This window comes from Akebia trifoliata, chromosome 9 (assembly GCF_017979445.1).
Source record: "Akebia trifoliata isolate Shusen 1 chromosome 9, ASM1797944v1, whole genome shotgun sequence".
Lineage (NCBI taxonomy): Eukaryota > Viridiplantae > Streptophyta > Magnoliopsida > Ranunculales > Lardizabalaceae > Akebia > Akebia trifoliata.
In genome coordinates this window covers 24074816-24092562 of record NC_141383.1, presented here as the reverse complement: position 1 = coordinate 24092562, position 17747 = coordinate 24074816, and the positions used below count along the sequence as shown (strand labels likewise).

General features: G+C 36.1%; 3 protein-coding genes and 1 long non-coding RNA gene across 4 annotated transcripts; 3 read left to right on the top strand and 1 right to left on the bottom strand.

Moving 5' to 3' along the window:
* The first annotated feature begins 497 nt into the window (after positions 1-497).
* LOC147394878 (xyloglucan O-acetyltransferase 4-like) lies at positions 498-3194 on the top strand. Its single transcript, XM_086453148.1, has 3 exons — positions 498-1179; positions 1268-1551; positions 2248-3194. The coding sequence occupies exons 1-3, from the start codon at positions 972-974 to the stop codon at positions 3004-3006; spliced, it is 1251 nt and encodes a 416-aa protein (XP_086309274.1). The 5' UTR covers positions 498-971; the 3' UTR covers positions 3007-3194.
* An 852-nt stretch (positions 3195-4046) lies between these two features.
* On the top strand, positions 4047-7469 carry LOC147394877 (Acyl-CoA N-acyltransferases (NAT) superfamily protein). The gene is made up of 2 exons (XM_086453149.1): positions 4047-5267; positions 6979-7469. Exons 1-2 carry the CDS (start codon positions 4642-4644, stop codon positions 7250-7252), a joined length of 900 nt encoding a protein of 299 aa, XP_086309275.1. The 5' UTR covers positions 4047-4641; the 3' UTR covers positions 7253-7469.
* A 1072-nt stretch (positions 7470-8541) lies between these two features.
* Positions 8542-11707, bottom strand: LOC147394876 (uncharacterized). The gene is made up of 2 exons (XR_015181299.1): positions 11223-11707; positions 8542-9120 (listed from the first exon to the last, which is right to left on the bottom strand). It is a non-coding gene; the product is annotated as an uncharacterized LOC147394876 (long non-coding RNA).
* Positions 11708-12847: 1140 nt separating this feature from the next.
* DEG9 (DegP protease 9) lies at positions 12848-17680 on the top strand. The gene is made up of 9 exons (XM_086453214.1): positions 12848-13548; positions 14086-14285; positions 14404-14584; positions 14803-14994; positions 15785-16017; positions 16710-16811; positions 16888-16938; positions 17024-17128; positions 17218-17680. The coding sequence occupies exons 1-9, from the start codon at positions 12933-12935 to the stop codon at positions 17314-17316; spliced, it is 1779 nt and encodes a 592-aa protein (XP_086309340.1). The 5' UTR covers positions 12848-12932; the 3' UTR covers positions 17317-17680.
* Positions 17681-17747: the final 67 nt, after the last annotated feature.

Below are 17747 nucleotides of genomic sequence, written 5' to 3'. Positions count from 1 at the left end.
TTTAGTGCTGCCAATCATTTAGGGGATTTCTTGCCACAAAACGCCTCTAGTACATTATAAAACTCATATCTCGAGGAAAACATTTATGGTTATGTGCGCACCAGTGTTCTAGTAAGTCAGTTTAGCATTTTTCTATACCATGTATTACGTATTTACAAAGAGTCCTGATTATATGACTCTGCAAAGTGGCATACTCAAATGACTCCATGACGTGGACAAGTTCGGTAACTGTGGATTTGTATGTCTCAGAATGCATTTTTTTACAGGGAAGTGCACTCGTGTATCCCGGGGCATTCAGATCTACATTGCACTAACTTGTCACGTCATGGAATCATTTGAGTATGCCACCTGGCGAGTCATATTATCATGACTCATTTACAATTGATTTGTGAGATTATAAATGCGAACAATTTAGAAAGAGTCGTGCTGGGTGACACAAGATTTATTGTGATTCTCACAATTTTGACATAGACATGCATACATAATCGTAGATAGTTTTTACTCGTATCGCGAGGAAACACATCTATGGTTATGTGCACAACCCACGTCAGACTTGTGAGAATCACAGTAAATACTTTCATTTCAGCATTTTCCATATAGATGTATTTCCTCGTGATACGAATAAAAATCATCTCCGGTTATCTATGCATGTCCACGTCAGAATTGTGAGAATCACAGTGAATACTGTGTCACTCTAGCACGACTCTTTTAGAAATGTTATGGCTATTAATGAAATGGGTGTCATTTGAAAGCAAAAATCTGTCATTAATTATATTCTCAAACGTATATGGAAAGATATTAAGATTCTTAGGGAGACTCAATGACAATGAATCCCAATGCATTTGTACTGATCCCTAGGTTTGAGGCTACAAAAGCCTTTCTAAGAAAATGGGAAGTTACAGAATCTGTCCTCATCATCCTCATTAATGCATTGGAAATCTCTCTCTCTCTCTCTCTCTCCATGACACAACATGAACGCCTTTACTTTAGAAGAAGAAAACCTTCACAACCACAAGAACCATAGATATATGAAGTTGAAGAAATTAGGATTGTTTTTGTTGTGTTTATCATGTTTAACATCCATCTTCACCTTGTTTCTTCTCTATTCTCCAAACCCATTTTTGATCACTCCCAAACAACACCTCAATGACAAAACTCTCCTCGTCAAACCAATCAAAGGTATTGCCAAGTATATTTCATTTCAGAATTTTATTTATTTACTTTTAGATGTTTCAACATACTTACTAGTGATGTTGTAATTATGTAGATTATGGTAAATGTGACTTGTTTACTGGTCGATGGATTCCAGACCTTAATGGATCACGTTATTCGAATTGGACTTGCCCAATGCTTCCAGACTCGAATAATTGTGGCAGGCATGGAAGGAAGAATTTAGATTTTGTGAATTGGAGATGGAAGCCAAAGGGATGTGAGCTTCAAAAATTTGAACCCAAGAATTTCTTGAGAATCGTTCGAGGGAAGACGTTAGCGTTTATAGGCGACTCAGTTGCTAGGAACCATATGGAGTCACTCCTCTGTCTCCTCTCTCAAGTAAGTCTTAAAATAAAAAAAAAATTCTTCTTCATCAAGACAAAGATTAATGTTGATGCTTAAAACATGAATTTCAATCACAAATGCATTACAACTTCGTGATAACTTGTTAAGCCTTGTGACCCACCTCTTATATTCATAGTTTTCCCCCTCTCTAACATATCAATCTTTTGAATAGTTGGTTGTTTAACATGGTATCAGAGCGCTAGGTTCGTATAGATCATTAGTTCAAGTCTTTCCACCCTTATGGGTAAAGGGGAGTGTTGAATGTATACTTTCCTCCACTCTTGGGTGTGTCATGCCCTAGTTAATTCTTATGACTCTCTTACATTTATAGTTCTCCTCCTCTCTGACATATTGGTCTTTTGGAGTAGTTGGTTGGTTAACATGGTGGTAGAGCGCTAGGTTCGTATAGGTCACGGGTTCGACTCTTTCCACCTTTGTGGGTGAGGGGAGTGTTGACTGTATATTTTCATCCACTCTTGGTGTGTCATACCCTAAGCCCCGTGACTCTCTTATATTCATAGTTTTCCCCCTCCAACAAATCAGTCTTGTGGAGTACTTGATTGGTTAACAGTAATTACCATTCACCCCCATAATTGAATTGCAATTGAACTTGGGACCCGATAAAGAATGAGGCACTGAGGAAAATTGTTAATGTATCTACTTGTTATAATGAAATTCGATATTTTGCAGGATCAAACACCAAAAGAGGATCCATTCGGAACGTGGTATTTCCCTTCTCACAACTTCACAATCGTGCTCTTTTGGTCAAAATTCCTTGTGACAGGAGAAGAAAGAGTAATTGATGGTTGGTTCACCGGTGCCTTTAACTTGCACCTTGACAAGATCGACGACAAATGGGCCCAAAAACTTTCGGATGTGGATTACGCCATCATCTCCAATGCCCATTGGTTCTTCCGAAAGAACTACTTATATGAAGGAGGAAAATTAATTGGATGCTTGTATTGTAATGAAGCCAACGTCCCTGATTTAGGCATTGGGTTTGCCCTTCAAAGGGTCTTTCGAACAGCCTTTGAGTACATCAACGGTTGTAAGGATTGTAAGGGTCTACTTACTTTGCTCAGGACTTTCTCACCTTCACATTTTGAAAATGGTACTTGGAAAACTGGGGGGAATTGCAATAGAACAAGTCCCTTGAGTGAAGGAGAGGTTATCTTGGGAGGTATTGAATGGGAAGTTAGAACCATTCAAGTAGAAGAGTTTGAGAGAGCAAAGAAGAAAGGAGAGAAGAGTGGGATTAGATTTGAAGCTATAGATGTAACCAAGGCTATGTTGATGAGGCCTGATGGACACCCTGATTCCCATTGGAATGAGTTAGGGATCGAAGATATCAACGATTGTGTTCATTGGTGTCTACCAGGGCCTATCGATGCATGGAGCGATTTGTTGATGGAAGTGTTGAGCAAGGAAGAAGGTTCCTTCCTTCACTGAGTTTGGGAAAAAGGGGTTTGCATTTTTGTTACATTTCATCATACATATATTTATAAGATGTAAGCATGGCGTCATTCATTCATTTGCCAGAGACACTCCCATGCTCAAGTTAATTCATGTCTTATCTCTATAATTGTTCGGACCATTGATTTCTTATAGCACATCTTTGGTGGATATACTCACTAAAATCATCTTGTTTGAAGATTTCTAGCCATTGTGTTTGAGCCTTTACATTATCGATTGAGTGGATGATCCTATTGATCCAATCAACCATTTGCACCAAAAGTCAACAAATTATGTAAAATGTATTGAGTAATCGATGGTGCGGAATCATTTGATCAATTAAAATTGGGTAATTTTGATATACCCCTTGGGGTTTTGGTGATAATACCCCCCCTCTCTCCCCTGTATTTTGAAATTGACGATATACCCCCTTGACCTCGGTCATTCTAAGATACTAATGAAAAATGACACTAATGTCTTCATCTTCGACCACTAACTGAAAAATCTTGATTTTTCTCCCAAAATGTGTCATCTTCGAACTCTTCAACATCCCCTTCAATCCATGGTCTTCAACCTCATGTCGAAAATACTTGATTTTTTAATATAAAAAATCCATCCTCTTCAACTCCTCAAAAAAAAAAAAAAAATCTTATCTTTCTTCTCAAGATTTGAAGGTTGAAGGATGTCAAATCTTGGGGTTGAAGATGGGGGCAATTTTTTTTTATTAAGAGATTGAATATGACAAGTTTTGGAGAGAAAAATCAAGGGTTTTTTGTCAAAAGTTTGAGGATGAGAGCATTTATGTCCTTTCTCGTTAGTCTTTTAGGAGTAACTCCAACACACTTGGGCTCGGGCTGTATCTTCTCCTAACTATCATTTTACAGAGTCAGAACTCTCCAAAATCACTCCAACACATTTCAGCTTTCTAATTTGAAATATTTTAAATAAAGAGAAAGTGGGAGAGATAAAAGAAGAGAATGAGTTTCTCTTTTTCTATATGTTAGTGGTTAAAAATGATGGCAATTGTGAAATATTTTACCATAGTTGAATTTGTGGAGAGTCATTTTGACTATGTATGATTGGAGTGAAGATTCCTTGAATAGGCAAAATCACTCTCCACGAATAAAACGCCTAGCAGATATGCCTATTTGCACTGGAGTTGCTCTAATAAATCCGAGGTCAAGGGGTAGGTCATGAGATTGAAAACATATAAGGTACATCAAATATTCAAGAAAACCTGGAAGGGCATATCTAAAACACCCAATAAAATCTCTGGTTTCGGAACTTAGGTTTGAGGAACAATTAGTTGGATACTTGGAAACCTATTTCATGGAAAGGCTTTGTATGAAATACAAATTGAAGAAAACTCAATCCATCACAAGTTCATAACAACATAACCCATTTCTCTCTCTCTCTCCTTGAATCTCAACTCCCTGAAAATTTGCAGTGTGTTGGGTCTCCTCAGATTTTAACTAACTTGCATCAACACCACACATTTTCATATCTGTTTGTCAATCAAAGTTGAAAAAGAGGTAAGTTCAAGATGAGTAAACTAGATTTATTCCTCTATTTTTCTTGATTTGATGGTGCAAATAAACAAAGATATTGAAATTTGAATCTTTTATCTCATCCATGGCTGCAATCATCTCTCCCTCTCTCTTCTTAGACCCTCAACAATACCACAAATCTTCCTCCCTCAAAACCCATTTCCTTCAACCACATCACACACTATCCTTCACACCTACACACCCTCTTCTCCTTCTCCATAAATTTGACCGTTGCAACTTCACCCCATCATTCTCCTCATCACATTCTTCTTCTGAATCATACCTTAACACAAGAACAGGTAAGTTTCTTAATCTTGAAGAAGTTGAGAAGCTTCGAATTCTCGAAAATTTTCGATATTTCCATGAATTTGAATCTGGGTCCTTGTGTATCCGTGTGATGGAAGAAAAAGAGATGGATATAACTGTTGGGTTACTCTCAGAATCATTTGCAGAGTCAATGTTGTTGCCTTTTGGTTATGTCACTCTATTGGGGTTCTTGGTGAAACAATATATGATTGAGAGAAGAGATTTAATGCCGAACACGGCAACACTTATCGGATTTTATAGAGGAAAAGATGGAGAACAGGAATTGGCTGGGACAGTTGAGATTTCTTTCAATAAAAAGGGTGCAAATGCGTCTCCCCCGACGCCCACTGCGCCAAAGGATTCACCGTATATATGTAACATGACGGTGAAGAAACCACTTCGGAGGTAATACTGCTATGTATAATTTCTTGAGTTTTAGTTTCTATAATTAGTGATTCATTGTTCTAGCCCAAATGGGTTCTTGTTCTTGAGTCTTTTTTTTTTGTGTGGTTGTTTTAGTATTTTGTTTATTTCTTGCATAATCTGTTACAAAACTGTAAAATAAACATAACAAATAAAACTCTGTATCATTTCACGAGTTTGTGTTAGTTTCTATGATTGCTGATTCAAAGTTCTGCCCAAATGGGTTCTTGTTCTTGAGTGTTTTTTTTAAATATATTATGGTTGTTTCAGTAATTTTTTTATTTCTTGGGTAATCTGTTACAAAACTGAAAAATAGAACTCTGTATCATTTTATGAGTTTGTGTTAGTTTCTATGATTATTGATTCACTGTTCTAGCCAAATGGGTTCTTGTTCTTGACATGAGCACTTTATGGGACCCCGACTTCCATACATCTTGCCTCTTCAAGGGTACAAAATTTGATAAAGGATTTCACTCGACTATGTCTTCTTCCCTCAACTTAAATCCCTAAACCCTTATTTATAATCTAGTTCTTGGAGATGAGATGGGAACATCAAGATATCCTAATCCCTGTAAAATCATATAAGTATTGAAGTTATTTTAGTTACGAAATAGGACCCATAACATTCCACCACCATTTGAAGAAACCTTCTGTTCAAGGTTAAATTTGAAAAAAATAAAATAATAATTGTAGGATCTTCAAATATTCTATTGATCAAAATCTGTTCTTCAAGTATTTCTCATCTTCAGATAATCACGTGAGTATAGTGTGATTCTTGAATAGTCCCAAAAGAAAGGGTGACCACTTCGAGGATGTCTTCCTAATAACTCCTTTGAGGGGGTTCCTCCGACCTGTAACCATCTCAACATTTCCGTCCTCCATTGTACCCACAATCTTTAGCATTAGAAAGGGACGTGATACCATTTATTATGAACCTGAAAAATAAAAATAAACTAATATTCTGTATCAGTGTATTGTATGACCACTTCAAGGGGATCGACCTCCATATGTCTTGGCTCTTCAAGGAGGCAAAACCTCACAAATAATTTCTCCCAAATATTTCTTCTTTCCTCAACTTAAATCCTTTAACCCTTACTTTTTAACCTACTTCCCAGAGATAGCAAAGTCAATATACACGATCAAACACATCCTCAATCAAATCTCTGGTAATCATGATCAATCACAACTCAATCCTTTTAGAAAAAATATTAAATATCAAACTAACAATTACTAGATTTATTTTAATTACTAAATAGTGAATAATCATAGAGCTTTATAGTGTTATCCTCGAGACAATCTGATTGGTTTGTGACTCATATTTAATACAAGGAGAGATAGATGATGAGTTTGAGTAATTGTATTTGAATTTGCACTCTACACAAAAATCGAGTTAACATGTCTATTTTTGGAGCCCTTATTGTCAAATTTTGATTGGAGACACACGAATTCTAAGTGGACCCTTGGTCGACCCTTCACAGTATGTGTATGAGTGCCTTAGTCATTTAAGCCATAATTCTCTATTTCTTTTCCACCTTAGGTGTGGATGGGAAATAATCTAGCTCAGATTAGCTTCATATGTTTGACTTAATCTAATCATAATGAAGCTAAGAGATGGACCTTGAAATCTCCTTATTTCATTAGGATTCAATCATATGGAACCCAATTCTCAAATGTTTGTTTTTGTACTTTTCAGGAAGGGCATTGGTTGGCATCTTCTGAAGGCTTGTGAGGAACTTATATGTAAGATGAGTAATACTTCACAAGAAGTGTACTTGCATTGCAGAATGATCGATACAGCTCCATTCAACATGTATACTAAAGCAGGTTACAATATCATCAAGACGGATAGCATTTTGATCTTGTTGACAATTCAGCGACGTAAGCACTTGATGTGCAAGAAATTAACGGTCCTCAACAACCCATCAGAGTTGGATATCTCAAGTGCTGACAATTATCACGTTTCATGAATTTCCAAGGTAAATGGATTTGCAAAAGTTTGACATTCTACTTGTACTGCCCACAGATAAGAATATATCAGCGATAACCACTGAGTTCTTCCATTTCTAAAGAAATCATTTAGAGCTATTGTCTATTGTATTTTTTAAGAGTTGATTCCTGCCATCAGCATACTCGTATGGATTCTGTTGTTGTAAATTATCTGAAGTACAAGAATATTCTTTTTTCTTTTCTTTTCTTTTTTCCGGGTTTTATTTCTCTTAAATTTTATAGTAAGACACTGATGCACAAAGTGGTTTAATTTTTGAACCATATGGTGTTCATGCTCACGTGCCAGATCAGCCAATTGAGACCAAGATTGATCGATTTTATTATTCTCGACCATCAATAATATATTCAATGATCACTGTAAAAAAAGGTTCATCTCTTGGAAGGGTCACCATTATCCGATTGGGTTGATATTTGAGGTAGGAAAGTCGATTGGACGATTAGGAACCCCCTTGCATTTGTCATCTTTACAGTTAGAATTTTAGCCCCAAACAGAAGTGATTTAGACATACCCATCTGGGTTTTGTTGTATATTTGAGATTCCTTACAGGTTTTTCATAGTGATCCGAGATGACACATTCGATGCTTAGAAAATATCGGTCAAGTTTTCATAAACTTGACCATGGTTTTATTTACTTCTCCATCAAATGCCACCCATACAACAACAGAGAGAGAAGGTGGTGGTACTGGTGACTATTTATGGTGGAAGAATTGAAGAAAAAACAGACAGATTTGTGATAATTTTTTACTGCAAACTTTACCCAATTTGTTTTAAAATGTGGATCCAAATGATTTACATCAACAAGCACATGCTAATGCTAGATTCTTTGCAAATATTTGCATTTGCAGTGATTTGAGGGCATATCAAAGAGAGCCTGCTTGATTCGCTACAAAAATTTGAAATCAAAATCATTTGCAAGTGATTGGTAGTGGTCGGAAAAATTATTTGATAGAGCACTGAAATTATTTACAAAGAAAAGTTATTAAACCCTTGCTTATCTTCAATCCATATTCACATTTAATTAAAACATGAAATCACAAGCCCCTCTTATATATGTGCCAGGCCTGCATCCCACAAATACAATGTGGTACGAGGCAAATTAGAGAACACACCCATTACCATGGTTTTAAATCTCATCCGATATTTCTCGGTATCATCCACCACGAGACGGACAGACAAGTCAAATATATCAGACGAGATTTTAAACCATGGTTCATTTTTCTTATTGTTGAACGAGACGAGACGTCAAAATGAGTTTTAAAACCATACCCTTTACTACACATTTAACTGTTTGGTAATGTAAGGAACCAATACAAACAAAACCATCCGTAAAGTTGAAAACTACCCAATTGACATCCATAGAAGCATCACATGACGACATCCATAATCCATCAAGCAACTACAAAATCAGAAAACACAAACTAATGACTCAAGAGACTCTGAAAGGCTCTCCTAAATGTCACCAATATTCTCACGCAATCCCTCCAACATCTTCTTCCTGGATTCTTTATTTCTTGCAAGAAATATTTGCGCCTCCAAGTAGTCTCTCATCAAGAATGCAAATGCACGATCCAAATATTTGCTACTAAATCCTTCTGTCACCATCACCTCCGCATATAACATGTTCGCAAAATACATGGGATCTATTGACTTAGTGATCGCATCGAGCTTAGCATTCATCTTTTCAACCATTTCATTGATTGCAACCCACTCTCTTGGTGTATCTAACAATAGATAAGCTGTTGCTGCAACCGTAGTAGTCGCAGCGGATACTGCAACAATTGCCGCTACCTTTCTTTTTTGTAAGATTTCATCGTTTAGACTTGCCATCTACATTTCATTCACCAAAAATATTAGAGCAAACATGCACACACATAACTAAAAGCTAGTATTATCGATCATGCAACCTAAAAATCTACACAAGGACCATCTTCAAGAATCCAACCAATTAGCATCACAACACGGAACTCACATAAACATCCATGTGTGTGTTGTGTATGCAATATTACATAGATGCCTTAGAGGGATGGAAGAACATAATAAAACATGCCCTACAAAAGCTGACTATTGTGTTCTCTACACTACCCGTAGGGAGATTCTTGTTACCAACTATCACACTGTTTTTTTTTTTTTTTGAAAAGTGTAATATATTGATAAAGGAAAAAACAAAATACAAGGAGGCCAAGGAAGCTTCACAAAGAACAAGAATGAGAATAAAGCATCAATGATTACAAAGATCGTTCCATCTAAAGACAAAATCATTGAAGGAAAATCCCGCAAACTCTTTATACTGTTTTGACCAAAGGTACAGAGAGCCTAAGATCTCCAAAAAAACCTGCATGCGAGCTTCTAATCATACTATTGAACACCATGTTGTTTCTCTCGTTCCAAACCCCCCAAGCAATAGCCGAGGGAAGCATAACCCACAGAAGTCTTTTTCTGGAATGAAAGTCATTATTAGCCCATACAACTAACAGGGAGGAAAATTTACGAGGAAGGACCCAATAAATGCGAAACCGACCAAGGAAATATGATCAAATAATAGAAGAGAATGAGCAGTGAATTAAAATATGATCCATAGATTCCTCGTCTTTCAAACAAAGTGGACAACAATTAGGGGTGATCCAACCGCAAACAATCAAATTATCCATCGTGAGTATCCTACCAAGGGAGGCCAACCAAACAACAAAAGAGATTTTAGAGGGAATAGGCTTACACCAAACTATGGACCCCAAGAGGGATCACTCTGCACATGGGTTGAGGCTCTCAAAGAAGGATCTGACAAAAAATCTCGAATCCTTTACCCTCTTCCATTCCCACCTATCCTGTTCGCCCTTGTTGAGATGAACCGAACCAACTATCACATTGTCCTAACCAATACACCAAAGACACCCAAGTGTTAATGGTGTGAAAAGTTGTGCCCTTATCTCTTTGGGATAGTAACATACCACCACAATCTTCGACGTTCATGATGGCTCACTTTGTGGTGGTTGTCTCCTAGTACTCTTCTTTCAAAGCTCCACATGTAGCCCTTTTCTTCGGACTTTGTGGTGCTTTAACTTGGGTACCCTTCTTAGGCCAACCCTTTTGCTATACCCTTGGGATCCACTTTGTGGCAGATTTAACTCCGGTACCCTTCCTTTTGAGATCCCAGGTTGAGGTTTGAACCTAATACGTGGTTCTGGCTTTGATACCATTTGATGTAAGCCTACTAGCCAATAAACCAAAAGCACCTATGGTTAATGGTGCGGAAAGTTAAACCCTTCTCTCTTTGGGGTCGAGCAAGCTCCCGGTATACAATGACTTGGTCCCACCTAAGGCAACACTCCAAAAGTCGGGATGTCACACCCATAGAATTCTCACCCTTGAATTCGCAAATCAAATAAAGGAAGCAATCTGAGACCAAAAACACCATAGGAGAAGAGACAAAGATGAAGGTTTTTTTAGCTTTTATTTTTATTTGTACTACCATGTAGAACAAACACCCAAAACTCTACTATGTCTTTGCATTATATGGCCTACTAAATAAAGCAAAACTTACTAACAAATTCAAAAATGAGAAGAGAAACACAAGAAAACAAAGAAATACTTAATACTAAAAGGGTTTCAAAGATTAAAGATATTTAATCCACTAAAAAAACTTCAAGGGTACCACTTAATAATTCATAAACATATGAACCCCACTTGATATTTCACTAAAAATATTAGCCAAACCATGAGAGTTCTTATGATTGCTCCTTGTTCTGGCATTTCATCAAACATCTGGTATTCGAAACAGACTCCCTGGGTTTCCAAAACTAATTATTAAAGAGAAGGAGAAATATATGCAGTAGGGGAGGCAATCAAAAATCAAATGCACAGAAATAACCCATTTCAATCATTTAAAATCCAAATATATATCACCAGTAGTGGCGTTCTGGCAAGGATGTTACCGTTATAATAAGGGTGAGAAGAAACGCATCAAACAAGAACGAAGAGAAACTCAATTTTTCTCGACCATATTTGGATTGACAGGGGAGAACTTGGGACAACTTTGAAATTTTAAAATATCAGAGTAGGAATTATTAAATATTTTAAAAGGAATTCTCCTTATTTCTCTCCTCTTCTCTCCTTCTGGAGAGAAAGAAAACTTACCTATTTTTCTCTCCTCTTCTTTCCCATTTTTTACACTTCTCTCCCTCACTTAACAATCCAAACTAAAAAAATGGAGAGAAACTCATTTATTTTCTCTTCTTATCTCTTCTCTTCTTTCCATTTCTCTCAATCCAAACACAGCTTAAACGAAACTATATTCATGTGTGAAAGAGTAAAATTATGATTCCTTTCCCAATTTACGTAATTTATAAAATTGAGTGATTATTTTCTTAAACATATTTTCATTTGAGAAATCAGAGAATTCTTATAGATGGGCAAAAGGGTCAAGATCCCTTAACCTTCGTCAATTTGCATTGAATTTAGAAGGTATGACCTTTAATTAAGAATAATAATAATAAGTTTAAATGTTAGTTACCTTAATTGAATTTTGAAAATTGATTGGATTTTCTTGAGGAATTAATAATTGATAGAGGGGTTCAAGAAATAAATTCCTTAAATACTCATTTCAAGCTTAGACTAGATCTTACTTGAGTGAAAGTCTAAACAAATTTGTAAAGGACTTTAAGTAAGTTAAGGTTAAAACAAATTTAGGTTGACTTCAGGTAAGTGAAGGCCAAAATAATTTTTACCTTAACATTACATTAGTGAAGGTCAAAAGAAAATTTTACCTTGACATTAGGTGACCAACAACCAAGGTAAAATTAAGTTTGGCTGTTGGCTACTTAAGATTAAGCTTAAATTAAAAAATTTAAAAATCTTTTGTTTTTTGAAATAGGTAACACTCAATGAATTGAAATTCTTTGGTTGCAGGTTTCTTGATTCTTTAATTCTTTTCAATATTAACCATGCAATTTTTTGGTGTCTACAAACTTTAACATGAAAATGGGTATAATAGGGTTTGAATTTAGGTAGTGGGATCAACTCTCCACACGTTTTTACCAATATAACTAAAGTTGACACTATTTTTTTAAAGTGAGCCATTCAACCCATAGTAATAAAGTTGGAATGTGAATTTAAAATGGTAAGGAAAAACTTTGAAAAAGGGTAAGAAAAAAAGGAATAAAACGAGAAAAAATGGTAAATACAAAATATATATTAAAATTTATAAAAAAATATAATACATTAGATATTTATTTTAAATTTATAACATAATTTTTTTTAAAAATTAAATATTTATGCATGATAACATGATTCCATGCTTAATTAGACATTCGTGGTGCTAAAAAGAAAGTTAACCATCAAGGAATCTCATATTGAAAAATTAAATTTTTTTTTAACATCAAGACATTATTGTCAAATCTCATATTAAACAATATTTATGAATCAAATTACAAACAATCACTACGCCATGAAAAAAAATTGAAAACTTTAAGAAATAAATTTCAATTATAGAAAATTTTATCATTATTTATCAAAAACAGGAAAAAAAACGAATTTTTATCTGAAGTTCTACTTTCCAACCACTTGCCGATTGCCGAATCAACAGCAAACCAGTGCCCTCTCTCTCTCTCTCTCTCTCTCTCTCTCCCAAAGAAACCCTAGTTAAGATGGGAGAAACTAAGAGGAAACGAGGTCGAAAACCCAAAAGTCCACTCGCAGAAACCATGGATTTCCACATGACCAATCCAGGCACCACCTCCTCTTCCGCCATGGACGAAATTCTCTCTATCAACAAACCCGAAACATCCAAATCCGATATCCCAATCACTCGCAAGGGATGTGGAAGGCCTCGGAAAACCACCGAAACGCAGACAAAGAAACCCGATACCGGTACCAACTCTTGTACTGTTAGAAGGACTTCTCGTGCTGTCGAAAACAATGGTGATTGTGTTCTTGCTGTATCGGTTGATGCTTCTGGTGATCACGCAAGGCAAATTACGGTTCTTGATTCAACACCCAGATTAGATGATGGGGTGAGAGTGGTTCCTTCGATGGATGCGGTTGTTAAGGTTTTTTGTGTCCACACAGAGCCCAATTTCTCACTGCCATGGCAGCGAAAGCGACAGTATAGTTCGGGTAGTAGTGGGTTTATTATTGGGGGGCGACGAGTACTTACGAATGCGCATTCAGTAGAGCATTATACACAGGTGAAGCTCAAGAAGAGAGGGTCTGATACAAAGTATTTGGCAACAGTTCTTGCTATAGGAACTGAGTGTGATATAGGTAAAGATTGGTTTTTTTTCTTTCCCCTCTTAATTTACTTTGTTGTTGTAAGGTAATATATTGTTTGAAATACAGGTATAAAGATATTTTGGGTTGTCTTGTTTTGGATGAATTACTGTGTGAAACAAGTGAATTTTATACTTTGTGATTCTTGGTTGTAAGGTAGTAAGTTGTTTGAGTTATGGGTATTAAAGTTCTTTGGGTTAGTCTTGTTTTGGGATGACTTAATATATGAAACAATTGAATATTTATAGTTTGTGATTGTGGGTTGTAAGGTAATATGTTTTTTGAGAATGGGTATTAAGGATCTTTGGGTTGTATTGTTTTGGGATGAATTAATGTGCGAAACAAGTGAATATTTATAGTTTGGGATTCTGGATTGTAAGGTAATATCTTGTTTGAGAATGGGTATTAAAGATCTTTGGACTGTCTTGTTTTGGGATGAGTTTAGTGAGTGAAATAAGTGGATATTTATGGTTTTTGATTCTGGGTACCATGATTTGAAGTGCACTATTTTCATATTTTCTGATTTTGCAGCAATGCTGACGGTCAACGATGATGATTTCTGGGAAGGTGTTTCGCCAGTGGAGTTTGGGTCGTTGCCTGCACTCCAAGATGCTGTCACTGTTGTGGGCTACCCAATTGGGGGAGACACAATTTCTGTGACGAGTGGTGTCGTTTCGCGCATGGAAATCTTATCTTATGTTCATGGGTCGACCGAGCTCTTGGGATTGCAGGTTATGAGAATTTGGGTTAAATATACTTAGCAAAAAAAATTGGATTTAAGTATTTCCTTTTTTCTCTTACCTATCGACTTAATGACTTAACGACCTGAGACCCCCCAATTTTTTGTAGATAGATGCAGCTATAAACTCGGGAAATTCTGGTGGACCTGCTTTTAATGACAAGGGAAGTTGTGTGGGTATAGCATTTCAGTCTCTTAAACACGAAGATGTAGAAAATATCGGTTATGTGATCCCAACACCTGTCATCATGCACTTCATTAAGGATTATGAGAGGAACGGAGAATATACAGGTCTTTTAAATTCAACTCTTGTTTAATATCCTTTATTTGGTTTCTTTAATTGTCCTGCTTGACATCAATGGGTTTCTGTTATCAATTTATCTCTTTCTTGCATCATAATTTCTACATAATTTGAGAATGTCTTCGACTATTTTTTGGTGGAATGCTTGAAGTTGGCACCCTTTTTCTGCTTTTTGTTTAAAATATGGAGACTATTTGCTATTTGCCAGGTTTCCCAACTCTTGGGGTTGAGTGGCAGAAGATGGAAAATCCTGATCTACGCATGGCAATGGGGATGGGTTCAGACCAGAAGGGCGTTCGTATTAGAAGAATTGAGCCCACTGCTCCAGAATTTCAAGTTCTGAAGCCATCCGACATCATCCTTAGCTTTGATAGAATTGATATTGCTAATGATGGAACAGGCAAGCATTATTTTAGTTTTTATGAAGTGTTGGACCTAGTCTACACTAAATTATGGTACCCATTTTCATAAAATTAAGCAATAACTATTGCTTGATGAATGAATAATTCATATTAAAGTGAAAAAAAAGGTGCAAAAGGAACGGCAATAAACACTATTTTTTTTTTAAATTTAAACACGACACATATGAGTAGTACATAAACTTGTGTTGCGTGCTTGGCTCTAGAATCCATTTGTTGGGTACACGGTGGTCTTTTTCTTTTTTTAAAATTGTTTTTTTGTTGAGTAATGGATGATTTTTCAATCCACAAATGAGTGATTTAAAGACATTAACAAACTTTAGTTTTGAACATGGTAAGCTTACCATATGCTGTGTTTGCTTGGAGGCCATTTTACCAAATGCTTTATCACTGAAGTTGAAGCAAGAAAATATGTTAAAAAGCACAAAATCAGAAATTTGTAAAATATATGTTCCTATACCACAGGCAAACATATTATGTTGAGATAGCTTTACCACTCCAAATGTATCCTTAAATGCTTTTCTCTCTTGTTTGTTGTCATGATATTTGGTGAAAATATCACTTAAAATCCTTAGACTAAATGTTTAGTTGAATTATTAGTAGCTTTAGTTTGACATTGGGCTGCACAATTTTGGAATTAGAACATTCTCAAATGAAGGACAATGACATGTTGAAGTCTCGCTTCTTTTTTCTTTAATTCTTATGTTGGTCCTAATCCTGTCCTTGTGTAATTATCCATTATATTCACTTTCTTTCTTGGTGTTTTTTCAGTCCCTTTTAGGCATGGGGAGCGCATTGGTTTTAGTTACCTTGTTTCTCAAAAATATACTGGAGAGGATGCTGTTGTTAAAGTTCTCCGCAATTCTGAGATTTTTGAATTTAACATAAAACTTGCAACTCACAAACGGCTTATACCTGCACACATAAAGGGCAGGCCTCCTTCGTATTACATTATCGCTGGATTCGTATTTACGAGTGTATCTGTTCCATATCTCCGATCTGAGGTACGCCTCAATGACTTATGTAAAGTAAAATCATGCAACTTTATATTTGTGTGTATACAAGTAAATTTACACGTGTCATGTATGTATGCTTATGCATATCTTGTGCTATATGTGAATCTTTTTTCCTGACAATAATGAAAGATCAATGATTATATGTTTTATGAAAAAGAAAATTTTGTTTTTGGCCGATCCTAGGGAAAGCCCAACATTGATGACCTAGATTGACATTCGTTTTTTATATAGAAAATCCATTGTGGTGGATCCATAATTTATTTAAGCAAACATATATTTTGGTTGTATGACCTATTTTATCTTCTTACTTGCCAACTAATTTACAAAATTCTGAGTGTTATGTGTAGCATTATTTTAGTAGTTTGTACACATCTTATCTGCCCCTTCTGTTAGTGATCTGTCCTTAGAAACTGAAAATGTGAGCTCTCTTATCACAACATCTGTGCCCCTTCTATTTTATCTTCTGTTGTGTATGGCATTACTTTAACATCATGTCACTCAAATCACAACTTCTGTTGGTTGTTTTATTTATGCCCAATGGTCCCAACTCCTAAGAGCACTCAATTCTCTCAAATAAGTGTCAACTTGCGTCTTTATTTACGTGAAAACAGTTGGTTCATGATCGAGATTGCATGCTGTTGCGTGTTAGTACTTAGCTATGTTTTTTTCACTGTCACCAGTATGGAAAGGACTACGAATATGATGCACCCGTCAAACTGTTGGAAAAGCACTTGCACGCGATGGCACAATCAGAGGACGAGCAGCTTGTAGTGATTTCTCAGGTTTATTTTCTTTTTATTTGTTTCCTCTTTTGGCAACATCTTCATTTAGCTCTAAGTTTTGGCAAACTTGTGTTAGGTGCTTGTGGCTGATATCAATATTGGGTACGAAGAAATCGTTAACACTCAGGTTGGAATAATAGCTGCCTGATACCACTGCTCATGTTGTTAACTTGTTATAGCTTTCTTCCTTTAACCCCTCCGTGCTTACTTAGGTTCTCACCTTCAATTGTAAACCTGTCAAGAACCTGAAGGGCTTGGCTACCATGGTTGAGCATTGTGATGATGAATTTTTGAAGTTTGATCTCGAGTACCAGCAGGTCTCTCTCTCGACACATTTGTCCATTTACACTTTTTAACTTTTTTTTTATATACTTAAAATGATTGAGTTCTCTCTTTCCAAGTGCAGATAGTGGTCCTACAGACTAAGAATGCTAAGGCAGCAACCCTTGATATTCTCACGACACACTGCATACCTTCAGCTGTGTCTGATGATCTCAAGATATGAAGTGGCAATGCCATCGTGGTACATGACATACTCTCCTTTCTTAGCTACCCAAGCACCCAAATTTCTTTTTTTGGTTGCTAATCCCATTTGGTGAGTGTTTCACTTGACGCCCTTTCCCCGGGACAAAAAAGTTGTTGCACAGTGATTTTAGTTGTTAGAAAAGCTACAAAATAAGAGAGGGGTCCACAACTGTTGGGGGTATTGAATGCTCACAACTTGTTAAGAAAGGAGTGGAGGATGGCATGAGTGATATTGGTGTTCCTTAGAAATATATTTGCGAGAAAATAAATGTTTTCTTGATTGAACAAATAGGTTTACATTGTAACAACATTCACAAATAATAATATAAAATCATGTTTGCACTCTTTATGTGTTACATATCAAAGTGGATAGAAGGGCAGATGCAGCAACTTTGATGTCGTCGGTTCAAG

Excerpts from the sequence above, each read along its gene's own strand:
- DEG9 (XM_086453214.1), top strand. The coding sequence starts at position 12,933 with ATGGGAGAAACTAAGAGGAAACGAGGTCGAAAACCCAAAAGTCCACTC. Across the intron at positions 14,286-14,403 it reads CCGAGCTCTTGGGATTGCAG|ATAGATGCAGCTATAAACTC; the intron begins GTTATGAGAATT and ends AATTTTTTGTAG. Across the intron at positions 14,995-15,784 it reads TATTGCTAATGATGGAACAG|TCCCTTTTAGGCATGGGGAG; the intron begins GCAAGCATTATT and ends GTGTTTTTTCAG.
- LOC147394877 (XM_086453149.1), top strand. The coding sequence starts at position 4,642 with ATGGCTGCAATCATCTCTCCCTCTCTCTTCTTAGACCCTCAACAATAC. Across the intron at positions 5,268-6,978 it reads GTGAAGAAACCACTTCGGAG|GAAGGGCATTGGTTGGCATC; the intron begins GTAATACTGCTA and ends TGTACTTTTCAG.
- LOC147394878 (XM_086453148.1), top strand. The coding sequence starts at position 972 with ATGAACGCCTTTACTTTAGAAGAAGAAAACCTTCACAACCACAAGAAC. Across the intron at positions 1,180-1,267 it reads CCTCGTCAAACCAATCAAAG|ATTATGGTAAATGTGACTTG; the intron begins GTATTGCCAAGT and ends GTAATTATGTAG. Across the intron at positions 1,552-2,247 it reads TCCTCTGTCTCCTCTCTCAA|GATCAAACACCAAAAGAGGA; the intron begins GTAAGTCTTAAA and ends GATATTTTGCAG.